The sequence below is a fragment of the Ceratotherium simum genome, chromosome 16, assembly GCF_057802395.1.
Source record: "Ceratotherium simum simum isolate JZ-2026a chromosome 16, ASM5780239v1, whole genome shotgun sequence".
Lineage (NCBI taxonomy): Eukaryota > Metazoa > Chordata > Mammalia > Perissodactyla > Rhinocerotidae > Ceratotherium > Ceratotherium simum.
In genome coordinates this window covers 18,695,670-18,716,931 of record NC_141915.1, presented here as the reverse complement: position 1 = coordinate 18,716,931, position 21,262 = coordinate 18,695,670, and the positions used below count along the sequence as shown (strand labels likewise).

The 21,262-nt window shown below is 56.4% G+C and overlaps 2 protein-coding genes across 2 annotated transcripts in view; one reads left to right on the top strand and one right to left on the bottom strand.

Moving 5' to 3' along the window:
* SEZ6 (seizure related 6 homolog) overlaps positions 1-16,749 on the bottom strand; it is a 45,587-nt gene extending 28,838 nt beyond the window's left edge. The window contains exon 1 of the mRNA XM_004433361.2: positions 16,703-16,749. The gene's annotated coding sequence lies outside the window, so the exon portion shown is untranslated. The remainder of the gene's footprint in view (positions 1-16,702) is intronic.
* PIPOX (pipecolic acid and sarcosine oxidase) overlaps positions 15,490-21,262 on the top strand; it is a 47,567-nt gene continuing 41,794 nt past the window's right edge. Inside the window, exon 1 of the mRNA XM_087440712.1 lies at positions 15,490-15,844. Within this exon, the coding sequence (XP_087296838.1) occupies positions 15,798-15,844 (47 nt within the window). The 5' untranslated portion in view covers positions 15,490-15,797. The remainder of the gene's footprint in view (positions 15,845-21,262) is intronic.

Sequence of the window (21,262 nt, the reverse complement as noted above, 5' to 3'; positions counted from 1 at the left end):
CCGAAGAAGCGGTGTGTCGGTGCGCGCCAGGGATCCGAACCCGGGCCGCCAGTAGTGGAGCGCGCGCACTTAACCGCTAAGCCACAGGGCCGGCCCGAACCTGTGTTTCTTCATCTGTGGAGTGGGGACATCCTGGATTTGGGGAGGACCGTCTAGAGACAGGCGTATCCTCCCATCTGCCAGCCCCACCCCATCCTCTGCAAGGGCAGGAGGGGCCGCCTGTCACAGCTGCAGGCCCTGCAGAGGTGCCAGACACTCCTCCTCCAGGGTCCAAGCTGCTGGCCCCTCTGAGGCAGGCACAGGAGGGGACCCTAGAGTTCTGAGATGGGGTCAGGCTTGATCCCCACCTTGTGGCAGCACCAGCTCTCGGCTGGGGGGAGGTGGGGAGCATGCCAGCAGGTGGGTACAGGGGGAGCCTAGGGGATGCAGTGGGCGGGGAGCCCATCCCTCTGGGTTCTAGAGGTTAAGCTGGCCCAGCATAGGGAGAATGAGAATTTAATGGGCTCCATTTATTATCCCATAAAAGTTAATGAGTTTATTCTGGAGGTTCCCCGGCCCCTTTCAAGTTTTAATAGGGGATTAGTGAGCGCCTGGCCCCTACAGGCCCCCATCATCCCAGAGCCCGAGGGAGGGAAGGGGGGCCCTGGGAGTGAGAGTGCCTGAGCCCCCTGAGCCAGAGCCTGCCCTCCACGGTGACAGTCGCACTGGGCCCAGGCCTGGCCCCTGAACTGAGGGCCCCCAGCCAGAGGCTGGCAGGGCCAAATAGGGCCTCTGAGGCCTGAGGTCCAGTTCTAGAGGCTTCTGATTCCATGTGCTACTGAAATAATTACCCCTACTGTGTCCCCGCATCTGAGGTAGGTTTGCTGCTATCCGAATACTTGTATTAACAGGGAAGGCAACATAAGCCCCAGGTGACAGATGGGGAAACTGAGGCCCAGAGCTGGGGTGTGGCTTCTCCAAGGTCACCTAGAAGATATGGCAGGGCCAGAATGGACATATTCTGGCTCCTGTGGTCTGGAGTCAGGCAGCTGGGGCCAGTTACAGCTGCCATTACTCAGTGCTCACTGTGTGCCCACCATATACCTAGCACCCTCACACGTAATCTCTTATCCTCCCCTTATTCCGGGGAGGTTTAGGTCATTATCCCCAGAGATAAAGACACTGAGGCTCAGAATGGTTAAGTAACTTGTCCAAGGTCACACAGCCAGTGAGTGGCAGAGCCTGGGACCAGAACCCGGAGCTGGGCAGCTCCGTAGCTCAGCTCTGTTCACTGCTCCCACTGGCCCTCAGCTGTAGCTCCTGGGGCCTCCTGACTAGCTCCCCACCAGCCTGGCCACCACTATCCCAGGGCACTCGTGCTGGGAGCCCTGCAGCCCTGGGTGATGGGGAAGGAAGTCCTGGTGATGTCCTGAAGGGGCAGTGGTTGGGGTGGACACAGAGAGACACTCAAAGGGACCTTCCCTGCCAGAACAGGTGCCTTCCTCCTTGTGCCCCATATGCTCACTACTTTGTCTCTTCAAACCCTCCCCATCCTACTAGGCCCGGCTCCTATCCACCCCAGTGGGGAGCCAGCCCTGCTTGGCCCAGTGGGTGACAATAGCTCCCTCCTCTGACCTCCTGGGGCACTTTCCAGTGGGCCCTCAGCATATGTACCGCTCGTGTCTGTGGGCAAGGATCCAGCACGAGGCATCTCTCTTCCCACATCTCTGTCCACAAATACTGACCCCTGGTGCTGGGTACAGTGATGGGTGGCCTCAGGACACACAGTTTCTGAGCTGGGATTCTGCCCATCTGTACACTCAGAAGGCTCCCTGCTCCCCAAAGTGCCTGGCCCTTGGCCAGCAGGAGTGGGCAGGGGAAGGCAGGGGCGGGTCCTGCAGGGAGAAGATGGGCAGCCAGCCCTTGGCAGTGCCCCAGCACAGCTCCAACTGGCAACTGATGAAGAGTGTCTGCCGGTCCAAGCTTGAGGGTCCGCCAGTCCCAGCCTACCCTCTCTTCCCCTGCCACTGACCACCCCCCATCGTACCCTCTCACTACCCTCTCTTGGTCAACCCCTGGCAGTCCAGTCAAATCTGGAGTGCAAATATGAATGGGGCACCTCCTCTTGGCCAGGCTCCTGGCAAGGAAGTGGCTGGTTCCCAGAATCTGAGCCTCTGTAGTCTTTGTGAGCTTCTCATCCCTCCCTCATTTATGCAGGAGGAAGCTGAGTCCAGGGGTTTTTCCCAGGTCACAGAGCAAACTTGGGGCAGGGCTGGAACTTAGGATGTTGGGGCTTGGAGAGCGTCTGGCCCAACTATTCTGAAGAGTGAACCCTCCGATACTCTGGAGCTGTTTACCATGTGTGGGCATACCTCCAGGGACAGAGAGCTCACTGCTTCCTGCTGCCAGGGGCAACTACCTCCCCAACCGTAGTGGGTTGGGGTGGTGGGTAACCCTGGACTTCAGCATCTCCAGGGTTGGGGTCTTCTTGCCAGATGAAGGGTGACTGGGTGGGGGTAGTGGGCAACAGCCCGGAGTCGGCCCAGTGGTCTCGGCCCTCCCCCTAATAGGCTGGGTGCCTCTGCTCAAATTACTTCTCCAACCCAAGCCTCCATTTCCCCATCCGTAAAATGGGAAAAATATATAAGGACCCTGCCAGCTCTCACATTCCAGGATCTGGTGAGCCCCAAAAGGGTCTCTGAATAAAAATATTGAACACTGCTGTTTACTGAGAATTTACCACACGCTTAGCACCCTTTCAAGTACTTTACTAGAATTAACTCATTTAATCCCCATAATAACTCTATGAGATGTGAACTTTTATTATCCCATTTTATGGATGAGGAAACTGGGACCCAGGGAAGTGCAGTCTCCACGGTTACCAGTTTGGATGTGTCAGATGGAAACCCAGAGGTCATCCAGCCCCAGAGCAGTGCTGTTGAACAGAACTTTTTGCGATGATGGAAATGTTTATATCTGCGTGTTCAAGACAGTAGCCAGTAGCCACACTTGGCTATTGAGCCCTTGAAATGTGGCTTGTGAGACTGAGAAACTGAATTTAAAATTTCATTTCATGCTAATGAATTTACACTTAAATAGCCACGTGTGGTGAGTGGCTGCCATCATGGAAAGGGCAACTTCATAACGTGACCTCTTGACCCCTGCAGTAATTCACCATCTCTCAGAGGGAAGAGCCTAGAGTGAGGGTCCTGGAAAAGAGTTAAGACGAGGTGGCAGTGTCTGCTCCCCTCTTTGGGGCCTGAGAAAACTGGGGCCTGGTGTTGGGCAGGAAGAGATGACAAAGAGCCCTGGGACTTATCTAGGTTTGTTATTAAGGCCTCAGGAGAGCTGGGCCTATCAGCCACTCCCTCCGATGGTGCTTGCTCCCCAGCCTTGGCCGAGCACTGGTGTTCTGAGGGGTGGGGTGTTCGATGGGCAATTTTAGGAGCTCAGGCAGAGCCAGTTTAGAGGACTTTATGGGTGGAGGGCAGCCAGGAAAGCTTGGCCTCATGTGATTTGGCCTAGGATGGGACCAGGGTGTGTGAATGTTCCATGACAGTGCCTGCTGTGCTCTGTTGACTTGCGGCTACCTCACTGCCCAGTCAGGAGCACAGGGGCAGCGCGCTTGGCCTGGCCACTACCCCAGGCTCCTGGGGCAGCCTGGGAGCAGCTGCCTGGCCTTGGGGCTGGCGGAGGGCACTCACGTTTACTGAGCACCCTCTGTGGGTCAGGCATGGACCTCCGCCCAGAGTGGCAGCCTTTTGTGCTTGGAATCAATATTTTACACTTTACATATGACGGAACTGAGGCTGAGAGGCAAAGTGAATCAGCCTAGTTGGTAGAGGAGGAAAGTGGCAAATGAGGGGTTTGGACTGGGTTTGCCTGTTCCACAGCCTGGGCTCAAAATTTCTTCCGTACCGAGTTGCTACTTCATGTGAGCACATATGCATGCACTTGTGAGTGTGTGGAGCTGCGTGTGCACATGAGCATGCACATGTGTGTGTAGGTTCAAACACTTGCACAGGGCACAAGTGGTTACCATTTGTCTTTGCCCACGGACTCCACATCCTGGAAACTGGCTTCACATAGTCCTCGAGCCGGGAAAGGCCTCGGCTCCCAGAAAGGATGCACTTCTCCCCAAGGTGGCTGCTGCGCTCCCTCTTTTTCACTCTGTCCCCTTCTTGGACCCTAACTTGACCCTTCCCAGGGCCATGTGGCCTGGACAGCCCCTCAGGCTCTGGGTGTGTAGGGGGAGGGGGTAAAGGGCTCTGGGCTGCGGCAGGGCCAGCCCTCTTCTCCCCTCTGCCCCCTCCCTTCCTTGAGGCTGTGACCAGGGTAGAAGGAGCTCCCAGCTAACTGCCACGTTCTCTGCTTTCCAATTTAAAATCTAATATGGTCTCACCACTGCAGAGCTGGGGGCTGGAGAGGTGATTAATGAGGCCTCTGCTACAGCATCACCTGCTGCGCTCTACACCTTCCCCTGCGGCCCTGCGTTCCCCCCTCCTGCCTGCTGCTGGCCCTGGGGGCCCTAGCCCTGCCTGCTCACAGTTCCTGGGGCTGGGCAGGTGGCACAGGAGCTGGGGGCCTGGAGTAGGGGTTGGGGGAAAGGGGCTGGCCTTGGGGGTGGGGGCAGTAGAATTGATCCCCACCCCTGGGGTAGGCTGGAAGGAGTGGGAGGAACAGCTTTGGCATCACCTCCACCACCAGCCTCGTCACTAATCAGTCTACCATACTCCACCCGGTTATGCCAATTTGCAGTAGTGTGACCGGGGCAGGGTAGGGATGTGGCCCTGAGCTTGGTGCTCAGGCCAGCCCTCCCCAAGCACCAACGGCTCCCACCACCCCCTTGTCAACAGCAGGGACCGTATTTCTCTGAATGGAAAACCCTGGAAATGTCAGCTGGGATGAGGAAGGCTGGAGCTGCAGTCTCCCAGGAGCTAGTACCAGGGCCAGCTGAGCCCAGCCCAGTGGTGAAGTGGGGGACAGGGGTTGATCTAGGGAGGGGCAGCCAGCCCTTCTGTCCTCTGCCCCCTGCCCAATTCCAGGCACCTGCCACGGACACTCTTTCCCAGCCACTGAGCCCAGAAGACACGGCCATAATGTGCCAGGGCCCAAGAGCAGGTACTGTCCTGGGCCCCAGACCAGCGTCTCTGGACTGCTGCCCCCTCCCAGCCCCCACCCTGAAGTTCAAAAGCCATCACCACTGAGGTTGCTCCCAGCGCCTGTGTCTACTTCTGAGATGAATGACCAGCCCGGTAGCCCCAAGATTCTGTGGCGTGTAGGTCAGACAAAGAGTTTTGTTCTGTGCATCAGGGCCAAAGTCACCTCCCTGACCTTGTGACCTTTGCCCTGTGGCTGCTTTTGTCAGCTGCTTCTTGGAGGAGATGGATTGAGAGAGATGCCTAGGGATAGAGGGGCCCTGTGCCCAGACTCCGGGGCTACCTTGGTCCTTGATGCTGAGGTGGGATTTCTCTCCCCTGGAGGTCACTAGAGTGTCTGTTCTTAGCTGTGAAAGCTGAGGAGCCTGGTGAGGCCTTGTCAGAGCCCTGACTCTGGCATGGAGGTAGCTCTGCTACTGACAGGCTGTGTGACCTTGGGCTTCTCTTGCCCTCTCTGGGCCTGTCTGGTTTTTCATATAGTACTTGGTTCCTGGCTTTTTAGAAAGCCTTTGGGTGGGTGGGGGGGAGAGTCACAGCCCTTCTATTATCAGTGCCCAAACCCAGGGGCTGATGGAGCCTCACGGTGGGCAGGGGTGGAGGACTATGCTCTGTTGACTTGCCACTTTCCTTCTGTATGGCAACGGACCCCAGTCTCCTCATCTCTGTCTGCTGGCCAGTATTTGCTGGGCATCGGGAGGGCTTGGCTGTGTGTGTGCGCATGTGTGTAAGTATGTATATGCATGTGCTTGCGGGGGGCACATGGTGGGAGGTGGAGGATGAAGGGGTGAGAAAGGACCTAGGGAGAGATTTAACATTTTTATTTATTTATTTATTTTAAACAATTTTCTTTTAAATAATTTTATTTATTTATTTATTTTTTCCCCCAAAACCCCAGTAGATAGTTGTATGTCATAGCTGCACATCCTTCTAGTTGCTGTATGTGGGACGCGGCCTCAGCATGGCCAGAGAAGCGGTGCATCAGTGCGCGCCCGGGATCCGAACCTGGGCCGCCAGCAGCAGAGCGTGCGCACTTAACCGCTAAGCCACGGGGCCGGCGCAAGATTTAACATTTTTAAGTACATACTGTGTGCCAGGCTCTGCTACACTACCTGATTAATCCTCTCCATCCCACAGATAAAGAAATAGGGTCAGATAGGCTGACATGAGCCCTGGGAGGTGGTCTAGCCAGGCCCAGGAGGCTGACCTGGAACAGACAGAAGGACAGATGCAGGAACAAAAGCTCTCTGAAAGCAAGGGCAGTCTGAGCTCTGTGGGGCCAGGGATGCCTCCCTCATTAGTGCCTCAGTTCGGGCCCCTTGAACTGCTTGAACTACCCCTTCCCAGCTGGTGTCAGTTTTCAGAGCAGCTGGGGCAGTGGCGGCAGGGGGACCCAGAAGCCCCAAAGGTTTGGAGGGCAAGGGGCTCTAATGGTGGCCTTTGGGCAGAATTGAGCTGTAGCAAGGGCCTGAAACCCTTCTGGGAACTTCCAGGGTAGCACCAGAGGTCCCTGGGTGGGGAGTCACCTTATCCTGGTGTGCCTCCCTCCCCCAGACTTCCTGACACTTCGAGCCCCTCTCTGCCTCTCTAGCTTCTATAGGGGAGACCCAGGAGGTGCCGCCTTACTTCCAAATGGCCTGAGGAAGAGTAACTGAAGGCCTGGGCTCTGCCCTTAGGGACCTGGAGGGAGCAGAGGGAGGACATCCTGGGACCTTCTCTTAGCCCCAGGCAGGTGGGATGGAGCCTAACCTGCCCTGCACTTGTGCATGATTCCAGGCTCCCCTTGCCTCCATGGCCTTGTGGGACTGAGGAGAAAGGGCCTTACCGGCCCAGCACCCCGCCCTCGAGGCTCCCCAGGCTCTGGCTGTCCTCCCCACTTCCCCAGCAAGCCTGAGTGGGGGAGGGGAGGGGTGCAGAGCTGCTAAAAATAGCAGCAGCAGCTCCAGCTACAAGTCTCCTTGAGGGGTCAGTGGAGCTCAAGATTGGGGAGGAAGAGAGTGGAGGGGGCTCTGGGAAGGGAGAGACCAGCCTGAGCTGGGGCCTGCTGTGCCTACGCCCAGGGCCACAGTCCTGGGATGCAGGGAGAGAAGGGCACAGATATGCAGGGACATATGGACACAGACACCCAGGGATAGATGGACAAGCCAGGCAGCGATGCACACAGACATGGCTACCTGCACATCTGGGGCTTCTTCTCCCCCAGACTCCCAGGAATACCAGAGTCTCTGCACCAGCCATGCAGTCCCTAATCCCTCAGTCTTCTCCCTTGCCCCAACCTTGCTTTGACCTCCAAGGACCCTGTCAGCCTGGGTGTGTGGACACCTTGAGTTGAGAGGGCTAAGTCCTCCTCCCCTGTCTCCTCTAGTCTCCTCTGCTTGAGGCCCAGGGCAAGGAAGGACCAGGGGGCACCAGAGGCAGCAACAGGGATACAGGTGCAACAGAGACTAGACTGAGGGCACCACCTAGGTGGCTGGAGCCTCAGGAGCACCACCCCAGCCTAAGCAAGAGGCCTCTTCCTAGCCTGGGCTGGTGGGGGTTGGGGGTGTGTGTGATGGGAGGGAAGTGGCCAGACCCAGTAGGGCAGGGCTAGGGCTCTGCCAGAAGATAGACAAGAACTGAGTGGGCAGTGAGGAAAGGCGGAGAAGGGGAGGCTGGATAAGCAAATGCCCATCTCTTGCATGCCTTGTTTTCTTGCATCTTCACGCCTTTGCCTGGAGATGCCAGGGACTCTTATATCCTCAAAAGTGACTCCATCTCCCCCATTTCCTTTAATCAGTCAGAAAATATGGCCTCACAACAGCAGGGGGCCTGCCAGCTGCCAGACCAGATGTTTCAAATCACCCCCACATCCTCTTGCTGGATGTAAACAATATCTAAGACAATGTCCATCAGAGCAGGGAGCCAGGGTGAAGGCCCTTAGAGGCACCCTGAACGCAGCCTCCATCCCTCTGCACTGCTAATCTCCCCTTTCTGGTCAGACTTGGGCCAGCTGCCGCTTACTACACACCCCCCCCCACTGCCTCAACAGTCCAGCCCTGGGCTCCTCCGGCTTCTGATCCAGCCCCTCCAGTGACCACCTGAAAATCAGCCCCTCCTGATGTGGACAGCTCTGGCTGTTGGAGGACCCTCCCCTTAAGGGGATCTTCCAGTTTCTTCCCTGTCACCACTCCCTCTGATTTCCTTTGAGCCTGATGCTGTTCTGTGAAAGAGGTGGGACAGACCATGAATTCCCAAGGAAACTGAGGCACAGGAAGGTGACACGACTTGCCCAAGGTCACCCAGCCAGCAAGAGCCAGTATTGGATTTAAACCCTGGGGGTCCTGGCTCCCTGACCAGCACTCTTCTGATCTTGTTCTTCCTTTAGGACTGCCCCCTCCTCCCTGAGGCACAACTTGGCTCTCCACCCTGCCTGATACCCCCCCTCCCAGGCTCTGGGACTCCCTAGGCACCTGCTGGCTGGTGGGACCCAGGCCAGACACTCATCAGGTGGCTGCTTGGGGGACAAAGGAGCTGGTGCTCAGCTGCTGGGCAAGAAGGGAGGGAGGGAGGGAGGGAGGGAGAAGCTATGGCGGGGGCTGGAGGGATCTGGACTGGGAGTGGGGAGGGGCAGGGTCTGCTTCTGTGCCTTTAATAAGGAGCCAGCATGCAAAGGGGGGTAAAACAGCATGCAAATGAGCATCTGTAGGGGGGTGCTCTGTGGTTCAGGCACTTTTCAGAGGGGCCCTGCAGTTCTGCCCTCCCAGCCTGATGACCAGCTGGAAGGAGGGTCCTGAGGGTAGAGAGAGAAGCCCATGGGGAAGGGAGGAGTGGGGGAACTGAGGGAGATACTGAGGTTGATGGCAGGGTGCAGGATTCCGGCTGGGAGCCTGGGGACTGCACTGGGGGAGGGAAGGGACCCACTGCTTGGGTTCTGCAGTACATGCGGTTTGGTGGCAGGAGGGGCCCTGCACTTGCTCTGCCTTGTTGGGGGGTCAGGGGGGCACCCAGACCCAGCAGAGATGGGAAGAGTGGTGATGGAGGGCACCCAGCATGGCCAGGCCCAGGGATCCCAAAGGTTTGCTGGGCCCTCAAAGACCCGAAATGTGAGTCCTCTTGCTATAGATGAGAAACTGAGGCCCAGAGCAGTCCCCGGCCGGGAATCTCCTGTCCTTTTGAAAGCAAGTGGTTGGATCATGTAGGTGCTGTTTGGTATCTCATTTGTATCTCACTTAATTAAAATCAGAGGGCCCCTGGTAGCTGGGTAGACAGTCATAGCAGAGCTTATTAAGAAGGCAGCTCTGGGCCGGCCCTGTGGCTTAGACGTTAAGTGCCTGCACTCCGCTACTGGCGGCCCGGGTTCGGATCCCGGGCGCGCACTGACGCACCGCTTCTCCGGCCATGCTGAGGCCGCGTCCCACATACAGCAACTAGAAGGATGTGCAACTATGACATACAACTATCTACTGGGGCTTTAGGGGGGGAAAAAAAAGGAGGAGGATTGGCAATAGATGTTAGCTCAGAGCCAGTCTTCCTCAGCAAAAAGAGGAGGATTAGCGTGGATGTTAGGTCAGGGCTGATCTTCCTCACAAAAAAAAAAACAAAAAAGAAGAAGGCAGCTCCTCCTCCAAACTGAGTTCCTTAAGGGCAGGGATTATGTTGTATTCCTGCCTATCAAAACACCTGATAGGTGCTGAACAGAGGGCTGTTGAGTGGAGAATGAGTGGGTGGATGAAGGGTGGACAGCTAAGTTCCTGATGGGTTGTAGTGTTGTGAGGACAGAGAGAGCCCTCTGGGCTGGATAGTCAGGAAAAGAGAGGGTGGGAGAACTAAAATAAGCAGAAGTAGGGCTGGCCCCGTGGCTTAGCGGTTAAGTGCACACGCTCCACTGCTGGCGGCCCGGGTTCGGATCCCGGGTGCGCACCAACGCACCGCTCCTGCGGCCATGCTGAGGCCGCGTCCCACATACAGCAACTAGAAGGATGTGCAGCTATGACATACAACTATCTACTGGGGCTTTGGGGGAAAAAGAAATAAAAATAAAAAAAAAAAGCAGAAGGACCCAGGATGGCATTCCAGGTGTGGAAACATGGCTGAGCCAAAATGTAGAGGTTGGACCGAACAAGGCATGCGCAGGGTCTAGGGTTCACCCTGTCTCTCCATTGCCCCCTTCCCATGCCCACTCAATTCCTTCTCATCTCCTGACAGAGCCCCTTGTCCTTGCTGGGCCCAGCCAGGACCTCCCACCCTCGCTCCTTCCTGCCAGCCTGCCTGCCAGCAAGGCTGCAGACTCTGCAGTCAGAGACCTGGATTGTTGTTGGAGAAGCGGCAGGTTTGTTTGCTCCGGACCCCGCGGAGAAATCTCAACAATCAATGGCCAACAACACTGCCAGCGGCTGCGGCATCGATCCTCCCCTCCCAGGGCTGGTAGCTGGGCGGCAGATAGGCAGGTGGAGGGAGGCTGGGGCAGGTGTGGTGCCCAGCCCTGTCCAGAAGCTAAGCTTCAGGTAAGCTTGGGCCTTCCCACCTGGGGGGGGCGGGGTCCGGCCTCAGCAGGGGGCCGAGGGGGGAGGGTGGGGCAGCCCGGATACCAGGACCCATGTGATTGGTCTTCTCATTCACCAAGGCCCCCAAAGGTGGGAGAATAAGAGTCACCCAAGGTCACTGACTTCTGGCCCAAGACTTCAGGGTTCACCTGACTCTCAGCCCTGTGCTCTATCCTGGCCTTCAAGTGTCAGAAAGGATGTTTTATTCCTTTGCCGCTAGGGACTGAGCAAGATAAAATGTCCCTAATCTATAGCAGTAAGGACTGAGGGTAGACATCAGGAAGATAAGCCACTGTTATCATCAGAAATGTGCTAGAAGAAAGTTAGGGACTATTTATGTCTTGGGTCTGTCTGACAACATGGGCTTGAACTTGGCCTATAAAATGCAGATAATAGCTTCTATCTCATAGAGATGATATAAAGACTAAATGAGCTAATGTACGTAAAGCACTTAGTACAGTGCCTGGTACATGGTTGGTGCCTAATAAATGTTTGCTATTATTATTATTATTCGGATAGTAATACTCTCTTGAGTTCCCATCTGCCTGTACTGAAGCTCTGCCTCAGGCTGGGGGAGTGGACACAGTATTGGCTGCAGCCAGGTGTTGCAAAATGGGCAGGCACTTTGGAGTAGCCTTATAGCTTATTGGCTGTGAAGCCCAGGGTAAGTGATTTAATCTCTCTGAAACTCAGTTTTCCCGTCTGTAAAGTGGGAATAACTAGTCTCTTGTATTAAATAGAAAAGGCATGTGAAAGGCTTGGGCGCTGAGGGTTCTGGGCCATGCCTCATACCTCAGTACATGTTTGTGAAATGAATGAATGAATGAATGGTGGATGGATGTATCCCAGGGATTTCTCTTTTAGGAGATGTGAAAGGTTTGTGGACATGAATTGTTGTGGTCCTGGATGACTCCTTGGCCCCTACCTTTCCATTTGAGGGCATGCCAGGCTCAGAACTGCTCCCAAGGTTTCAAGTGGGTCCTTCCGAGTTCTGTGAGGGTGTATGAAGCTGAGACGGATGAGGGGGCTATGAAGCCAGATGACATGGAGTTGCTTTTCCCTTACCTCAGTCCTTAAGTTCATACAGGGCACCCTTCTCAGCCAGCAGAGGTGGTGGGTAGGGGCTATGGGAGGGAGTCAAGAAGCCTGGGCTTAACTTTGCCACCGTCTACCTGTGCAACTCTCGTGAATTAATTCAACATGTATTTAATGCCTGCCATGTGTTAGGCTCTGTGCCACTGGGGACACAAGCAGTGGTGGCACTAAGGGGTGGCTGGAGAGAGGCTTTAGCCCTCTCAGAATGGCCATCAGCTCCCCACTCCCAAGCCACCTCAGGCTGATGGCATGACAGCTTAATTTGTGGAAGGAAAAAACTAAGTAAAGGCTGTAATTTACAGTTGTGATAATTGGCCAACCGTTAGGAAAGGGAAAAAATCCTAACATACAATCTATGTAAAAATAGTGTGCTTGCTAGGCAAACTCAGCGTCAAGCCGCAGTCCCAGCTGCCATGCACCCAACTCTCCTTTCTAAACAGGCAGCTGACCCTGAACTTCTTCCAAATAGGAATTCTGGAGCTGCCCCAAGATAGAGGGGGTGAGCAAAACAGACTTGGTGACCTCATTCTGAGTTCAGTCTTCCTCCTAGAGAGGAGCATCAAGCAATCAGGTGTTCATGACCAAACAAGATTGTACCTTGATGGGGGAAGCCAGGGGATGGCGGGAGCACAGAAGAGTCCCCTGACCCAGGCTGGAGGTCAGGTGAGGCTTCCCCTCAGAAACCACGTAGTAGGATGCCCCATAAATACGTGCTGAAGAATTGCATGAAGTGCCAAATAAGCTGAGACCTGAAGCATGAGGTGGAGGGAGCCAGGCTGGCCCAGGAGGGGAAAAGAATTTCAGGCAGAAGGAACAAGAGCCCAGAAGCTGCTGAGAACATAGCTAGTTTGGGGAACAGACTGGCCTGGCCGGTGAGTTGAATTCTTGCTGGAATTAGTCTGGAGAGACGTTGGAGATCTCCTAGTCCCTCTCCCTACCTCCTAGCTGCTGATCAGGACTGGCAGCATTGTCTCCCTCCACCCCCCCACCCCCCCCAGCCTCTTACAGACAGATCCTGGCTCTTCCTCCCTGAAAGCAGGCCAGTAAGCTGGGGACCCAGAAATCTGCATGACTTGACAGCTCTTGGAGGCACTGATGTGCTCCCAGCCTTGGCAACCATCAGCTTGGTGCAGCCTTACATTGAACGCTCCACGAAGCGGAGACCCAGAGAGGGCAGAGGCATGCCTGAGGCCACACAGGGAGCCTGAGCTCTTAACCATCTGGGCTGAGAGTTTCCTTCACTAAAGTAGCCCCTTCCTATAGGCCCTTTTCCACACCCTCTCTCTTGGTTGGGGGGTGGGGTACCCAGCTTTCATAGCTCTGCCCAGGTGGGGACTTAGTATCCCTGAGCTGAGCCCAACCTGGCACACGGAGCCTGAATGGGCTTGGAGAGGTGGGGACTAAGAGGGTGGGAGGAGGCTGGAAGGCTTGGGCATCCAAGGTGGAGGAGGGAGGGGCTCAGGAAGCAGGCGTTCTGATATGCCCCTCGCCATTCAGGCAGCCAAGGTGGGAGGGGCACAGAAGATCTAATTAAGCCTGGTTTCTAATTAAGTCCAGCCCCTGTGTCTCCTTCATCCCTATTAGTGCCCCACAGTGTCCCCAAGGCATTTTAAGCTGCCACCCTGCTAAGGAGGCTGGGACCACCGCCAGGGCCTGCAAAAGCTGATGAGATTAGGCCCATGAGGGGCAAAAAGCCAACACAGAATTTTCCTCCAGTCCATGGCAGTTTCTGAGTCTTCCAGTCTCCTCAGAAGCCCAGGGGAGCCTCCTGCCTCCCATGTCGACCTCTGGGACTCTGACTAGAATCTACACTGTCTCCCATGGGACCTTGTCCCCAGCACCCACTGCCTGACCCCAAAGTGCCAGGCAGGGGGGACAGGGAGCAGGGCCTGGTGTCAGGTTTGGCTGCAGCCCCTAGACTCAGGAATGTACTTTCAGAACCCAGGACCTCCCCGAGTCTGCAGGAAGCAGCAATTACCATAGGTTAAGGCAGCCCTGGCTTGTTAACCCTTGAGGCACTGGGGCTGCTGGAGGCCAAGCCTTCCTCCTCCTTCTCTCCTTCCTCCTCCAGGCCTTGCCTCCTGGATGCCATCTCTTCCCTCTTCCCACCACACACTCAATCAGAGTTCAGAGAGGGGGAACCTCAGGTCCAAGGTCACACAGCCTTGGAGATAGCCTCTGCCCCTGGAGACCCAACCCCGCCCCAGTCTCTGCTGCTACCTCCTTCACAATCTCCCCAGGCTACATTCACACATGCAGAGTTTAATTAACTTTATTGATATTCAGAAATTAGGAGAATGACTAAAGGTAATTGCTCATTAAAAATCATTAAACTGACACAGCAGGCCCTGGGCGGGCGTGTGCTGCCCCTCCTGCACTGCTTTCCACCCCCTTGTGGCAGGATCATCTGGGCACCGCCCACAGGCTGAGAGAATAACCGGTGGCCCATGGCACCTCTTATGCCTGGGAACAATCGCGCCCCGGCAGCTGCTGGGGGAATAGGGGAATGAGCCCGCGGAATTGAGCCAGGCCCAGCGGGATATTGCCCTGTCCCCGCAGCCTCCACCTCCCCAGCTTTCTGCCACTTCTGGGCCACTCCCGGCTGCATCCCACGGCCTGGTCCCTCAGCCATGTGTGAGCAAAGTTCTGAGGGCCCCATCGAGATGCCACGAGGCCACGGGCTGCACTGCCTGGGCGGCAAATGCTCACAGCCGGAGGCCTTTACGGCTCAAAGCCTGCCTTCTCATGGCTGAAGCCCCCCAGGGGCCCCAAGATGGACGAATGCACTGCTCTCCAATGAGACGACTCAGTATCCCAATGACTGGGAACCCACAGCCCCACTGGAAGGGAGGAGCGCACCGGGGCGGCCCAGGTCCAAGCCCTCTCTCCTGCGGCCTGACACTGCAGGGTGCTTCCTCTCTCCCTTGGGGAGTGAAAATAAAGGTCTTCTCCAGCAGACGGACCCCTACCCCACATATCCCTCGGGCAGGTGGCCCCACGGGCATTGGAGAGTTCGGGGTGGGTCAGGGAGGGACACTAGCCAGGGACATACAGACCCTCAGCCACAGAGTGGACAGATTCTTTCCAACACTCACACCCACCCACACTCCCAGTGGGGCTCCTAGGGCTCCTCGACACACCAGCCATCCTCCTGGAGACCCGCAGTCTCACTTTAGAACTGCAGGGAGCTCTCTGGTAGAGGCTGCACGGCATACTAGTAGTCTTACACACTCCTCACACCTGCTCACTGCTGAGCCCTCACCCAACATCCAGACCTCCAGAAGCACAGACACACTCGGACCCGCTACTCCAAACACGCTGGGCCCTGATTGCATTCACACTCAGACCCACACATCCACACACGAGGCTTCAGGCTACACGCCACTAGGCACACGCAGGCCCTGCGCCCCAGGGGAGCTGTCCAGCGCAAGGACGTGGCCAGACTCCAAGACGGGTCCCGAACTCCCAGGGACATCTTCGGACAGCTGGGCCAGGATGCTGGCTTCTCCACGCCCCGCCTCCTAGACCCCGGCCAGGTGGGGTTTGCCGGACCCCCCAACCCCCCAATATGAACACACGGTTCTGAGTTCCGGGCGCAAAGAAAGGACTGCGCGAGGGCAGCCAGGGGGCGGGGCGAGGACATCGGGCCGCGTGCGACTGGAGCTACGGGCTCAGAGAGGGGCTTCTGCGTCCCTGGGGATGCAGAGCGAAGAAACCTGACGTCCTGGGGCCCAGCCTGGCCCCGGCCCCGCTGCCCTGACCTCCGACGCGGCCTGGAAAGATCGAGAGAGGAGGTTAGAAACTCCCACCTTCTCCCCGCTCCACATCAGGCGCTACGAACCATACTGCGAGGCACGGCGGGTCCCAACACCCAACAAGGTCCTGGTGACCCCACCAGCCGACGGGCTGCAGCGGAAGGACCTGGGCGTCCGGACGTAGCTTTGATGAGTGCCGAGGCGGCAGGTCCCGTCGAGACTTGGAAACCTTTCTTCCCCGAGGCACAGAACTCCCTCCTCCCCCCAAACACTTCCTTGCTGCCCACTCCATGGCCAAGCTCCTCGACCCAGGACCGATGAAGTCGGAGACCAGACTGTAAGCGGGGGACCGGGGGCCGCAGGGTGGGGTGCCAGTCCTCCCACGACGGGTCTGGGGCCGTGGGGTGAGCGCGGGCCAAGCAGGACGGCAGGCCTGGAGGGAGGAAAAGCTCTAGGCGTGTGCGGGGTGGGCGGTGGGGGGTATGCAAGGAAAGGACTTCGAGGAGGACAGAGTCTCTATCCCAGGACCTCAGCTGCTGCAGCCCAGGGCAGAGAGAGGAGCCGGATAGGAGGCCCAGGGCCCCCCGAGTTTTTCCCTGAAATTGCACTCTAGCTTCCGACTCCGGCGTGGCAGCGCCAAGGCGGAGAGAGGTGAGCGACGTCTCGACCTCGGGTCCGGCTGCCATTCGGCCCCGTCCCTCCGCAGTGAGGACGCGAGAGGTCCCGGAACAGGCGGCAAAGTCGAGCGAAGTTTGGCGGGCGGCAGGGAAGGCGGGACCGCGGGCCGCCAGCAGGACGGTCTCGACTCTCCGCCCTGTGCCCTCCCCCCGCGGCACGCGCCCCGGCTCTCCTAGGCGCCTGGAGTGTGGCGAGGTAGCGCGCGGGTGAGCGCGAGAGTGTGTGCGGGGAGAGGGTGGCGTGATGAATTGCAGCAGAGAAATCCCATTAGATCCGAGGAGATGATTAAAGGCGAGGTCTCGGCCGGGCGTGAATGGCCGGAGCCACGGCAGCTTCCCGCCCGCGGAGCCCGCGCCCCGCCCGGCTCGGCCGGCGCGGGGGCCAGCGCAGCCGGCGGAGCGCGGTGCCTGGCTGGGCAGCCAGATGCGCGGAGCTGGGCGCAGGGACAGTCCTTTCTTCCCACCCCCGAGACCCCGACCCCGACCCCGTCCTGCTGCCGGACGCCGGGGTCCCTTACCTTGAGCCACGAGCGCCAGCAGCGAGGGCAGGAGCAGCAAGGCTGCCGGGCGCATGGTGTTGGTTGCGGCCGCGCCCCGGGTCGGGGCCGCGGCGGGAGGGCGGGGGCCTCGGCTGGGCGTGAGCACGGGGCACAGAGCGGGCTCCGGCCGGGCAGAGGGAGCGGGGCCGCCGCCGCCGCCACCGCCGCCGCCTGACAGAATCAGCACCACGGCCAGCGCCTGGCGTCGGCGGCGGGGATAGCCGCGCGGGGCTGGGGGTGGGGGCGCGGGAGGAGCTGCTTACCGTAAAGTCTCCAGCAAAGGCGCAGTAGACCTAGTGGCGGGAGCACAGGCTCTCGCGCCGCCGCCAGCTCAGGGGAAGGACTGCCCTGCTAACGTGTGCACACGGCCCCCGCCCTTCCGCGCTGCCCATGTTCAGCCAAGCCTGCCACCCTCTCCCCCAATGGCAGCCTGCCAAGGAAGTGGGGTTCTCGTGATTCTCCATGAGAGAGCAGCCCTTTCCCCATCTCTCTCCATCCCATCCTGGTACCTGAGGGCACCAAGAGTGACCTGGGAAGATGTCCGCGAGCTAGGCAGCTGGCGATGCCCGTGTGCCCTTGTGACAGCTCCATCCTAGGCCGATAATGAAGATAGCTTTTGAGCATACAAAGGACAATAAATTATTACTTTGCGCTCAATAAATGCCAGGGCTCCAGGCAGCTGCATCAGCAGCAAACTGTGCTCACAGAAAAGCTTAATTATCTTGATATTATAGTTAAAAGCCAGTGGTACTAGTGTCTTGGGAAGACATTCTTCACTTCGCGGAGGCAACCTGGGCCAAGCTGTGGGCAGCTGAAGGTAGTATCCCGGGTCCCCGAGCAGCTCTGGATCTCTAGGACCCTGCCTTGGCCCCCCTACAGGACCAGAGAAGCCACAGTGCCAGCCAGTAAGAGAAGAACCTGTATGCCTATCCCTGCCTAGGTTCCTAGAACTGGTGGAGAAGATGGGACAGGCATAGGGGGTGGGGATATTTCCCTAGGGCTATGTTATATACGGACTTGAAGAGGTCCAGGGGAGTAGCCAGGGAGGCTGTACCATTCAAGGCCATGGAAAAATAAGCTTCCAGGGCTCTGCTTGGGCTGAGGAGACCCGGTGAGTCACAGGGCAGCAAAGATGGCAATCACAGCTGTGCCATCCCTGATACTGATGTTTAGATCCAGGGGTCTCTGGCTCCATGGATGGGCTTACTTGACAATGACTCTGTGACTGATGTTATTGTTCCGTGTAGAGGAAGAGAAGGGCTGAATTCCATGTGGCCCCGGGGGGAAGGACAGCTTTCTGTTTAGTTCTTTTCCTATAAACTTGGCTTCTCCCCAAAGCTTCCAGATCCCAGGTATTGTCCAATGCCCTTCCTGACCTCGTCCTGAAATCGGTGGCAAGACTTCTGCTCTCAAGTCTCATTCCTCAGAGAGTCTTTTGTTCCTTACCACCTCCACAGTCTTCCAGCGCTGCTCATCAGATTCTTTCTAGATCGTCTTCCTGTGGGCTCTGGGAAGCCACCCGGACCACTGTAAAGAATCCCAGGCAGCAGGCAGGTGGCGTGTGGAGTTATCTGAGGGAGTTACTAGGAGAGGATTTCTGGACAGTCATTGTGAGAAGCTGAGAAAAAAGAGGGCAGTAGCAGAAGGATGGCAGAAGGAAGGAGTTGACAAAAGGATAGAGGTGAGGAGAGGAAGCCAGGAAAGAAGGTGCAGAGGAGAGGGAGAAAGAGAGTTGCCAACAGAGGAGGGAGGTAGAAGGTTCTGTGGCTGAGGGGAGTTTTGGAAAATACTGGCAAATGGCATGAGATTCCTCCTTTCTTCCTTGAAGTTACTCCCGAGAGTCTCCTTGATTCTTGGGCCCCTCTGGACTAAGCAGCTTGAGCAGAGGAGGGGAGTCATGACTCAGGAATGAACTTTGTATGCCAGGATGGTTCATGGGGACTTGGAAGCTGGTGGCAGGCTTGTCTCCTGGTAGCTGGGCTCCTTAATGGGTTGAGTACTACTCACAAGGTGGATGAGAGGGGCCACCCAGGAACTCGCCACATCACCCTCGCTATTGCCCCAACAAATGTAGGCATTCAGAAGGTGGTCCAATGGAGACTACAAGTCCCAGAAAGCATCATTCTGCCCTGAGCTCAGAAAATGGGTTTGTATTGCATTATGGGAAGAATAACGCACCTAGGCTGTCCCTCCCTCCTAAAGATGGTCAGCATGGTCTCTAGGCCATGAGGTCCTAGTTAGGTTGAGGCAGAGCGGAGACCAAACTGGGAAGCAGTAGAATTTCTGTCAAGCACCCTGTCTCATGCTTTCCAAGGGGTCCAGATCTCAGCATTACTGAGAAATTGAGGACAATAGGATGCCCTAGGGGACATCTGGCTGTATGCTGCAGGCTTACACTGTACTCAAGTCATCTACATATTTGAAAGTGGCAGCCTGGGAAGACTTGCAAGTCTTCCTTCACTGGTCTCGTTTCTCCTATTCTCTCTGTGTCCCTCATCTGGCTCTTTGCCCCCAGAGGACTCTGGGCTTCCTCTGTCTGTATAATTGTTTGCTTAATTGTCTGTCCTCTCTAATAGTTGTCAACTCTGTGAAGGCATAGAACATGTCTGTCTCCTCCACTCCCAACCTGGCCCAGTGCTCAGCACATAGTAGATGCTTAAAAATATTTGTGAATCAATGATGGCATGGGGGTGGGGGTGGGGGTAGGGGTGGAGGAGGAGTGTCTAGAGCCCAAGGTGGGTCATTGGTACCAAATGAGTGCTGTGAGATAGTGGGGAAGGGGACACTGCTTCTTTTGGGGGTGGGAGATGTCACTGAAAGTTTTACACAGCAGACAGGTAGACTGAAATCAAGTCTTAAATATGTTTTATGTTTCAGTCCATGGAGAGGAAGAGGGAGGACATCCAGAGTGGCTAATGCAAAGGCAAAGTGGTGGAAAATGCAAGATAGTTTGGGATCAGTGAGAAGATGGGTTCTGGTGGAGCAGGGAGTCCCTGCAGGGATGTAGGAGGAAGGTTTGGAGTAGGCTCCGGCCAGGCTTTGTGGTCATCTGAGCTGCAGGACACCCTTAGTGGCTACACTGAAGGGGTTACCCCATCACAAAGACATTTGTACCAAAACCAGGGAGTCTGGAATTATTGTTTTTTTATTTTTTTATTTTTTTTATTTTTTATTTTTTTTAAGATTTTATTTATTCATTTTTTCCCCCCAAAGCCCCAGTAGATAGTTGTATGTCGTAGGTTCACATCCTTCTAGTTGCTGTACGCGGGACTCGGCCTCGGGTTGGACGGAGATGTGGTGCCTCGGGGCGCACCCGGGATCCGAACCCGGGCTGCCAGCATCAGAGCGCGCGCACTTAACCGCTAAGCCACGGAGCCGGCCCAGGAATTATTGTTTTTTTTAGATGGGTTTTCATCTAGGTGAAATTAAGGTGGGTTTTCAAGCATCATGGCAAATGGTAGGAACTGAGGGGTTCATTGCTAACTCAGAAGCTGGAGGTCTGAGTGACAATGGCTGCATTGGGACTGAGAGCCAGAGAGAGGGAAGAAGGGGCTCTCCGACTCCAGGGACCCTCGTAGCCTCTGCCTAGACAGTGCCAGACATCCAGCCCACATCCCCGGAGAAGCCAGCCTCTCTTCCCCAGTTCCAAACAGCCCATCAATTTGCAGGATCGCAGATACATTGGTGACTTATTTTGAAGTCTCTGCCTGGGTGACACTTGCTTTCTGAGTGAGAGGAGAAGAAAATTACTCTCCTCCAAGACAGCTTTCAAACCAGAGCTACATCTTCTGTGGAGCTAAGGGGACTTGGGGTTTCAGTGAAGCAGTGGCAGGGGCTGCCACCACCCTCCAGAGACTCTCAGGGGCACGGAGCTGCCTGCTCACCACAACCCACTCCTCAGTGGGAGCTCCCAGACTCTGCAGCATCTGGAACAGTCTGGGATGCCACGGCTCCAGCCAGGCTTCCGGAATACCCCAAGTTAACCCTTTGAATTTAGGGGCAGGGAGAGGGCCCTGCCCTGGTAAAAGGGGAGTCCTGGCTCCTAAGCATTTGCTCCTGCTCCAGGAGCAGGGCCAGATCAGCTGTAGCAAGAGCCCAGAGTAGATGGAGACAGCAGCAGAAAGTGGTTTGATGTAAGCTGCTTTCCATCTCCAACCTGGGGCCTCCAGCCTGCCCACCACCCCCAACCAAGGCCTTTGATCCTCCACAGCTCTATAAATGTTTAATGCCACTGGCTGGGCAGAAATGAGGCAGGTGCTGGAACAGAGAGACTGGGGAGAGGACTTAAGATCCACGATGCTGGCTAGATTATTTTCACATAGGAGTCCTGGGATGGGCAGGAGGAGGCTTTCCCCCTCCATGTGACAGAAGTCCCAGGGTTCAAGTTTGTAGCACTAATAAAGGAAACTCTGAAAACCCACCAAGGGGCTGAAAATAAAATGAAAAATCAATTGCAGAAGCTCCATCCCCGGTTTGATTGAAGGAGAAAGATGGAAAGTTAAATGCAAATACAGCTCAACAAACATCACAGCAATTATG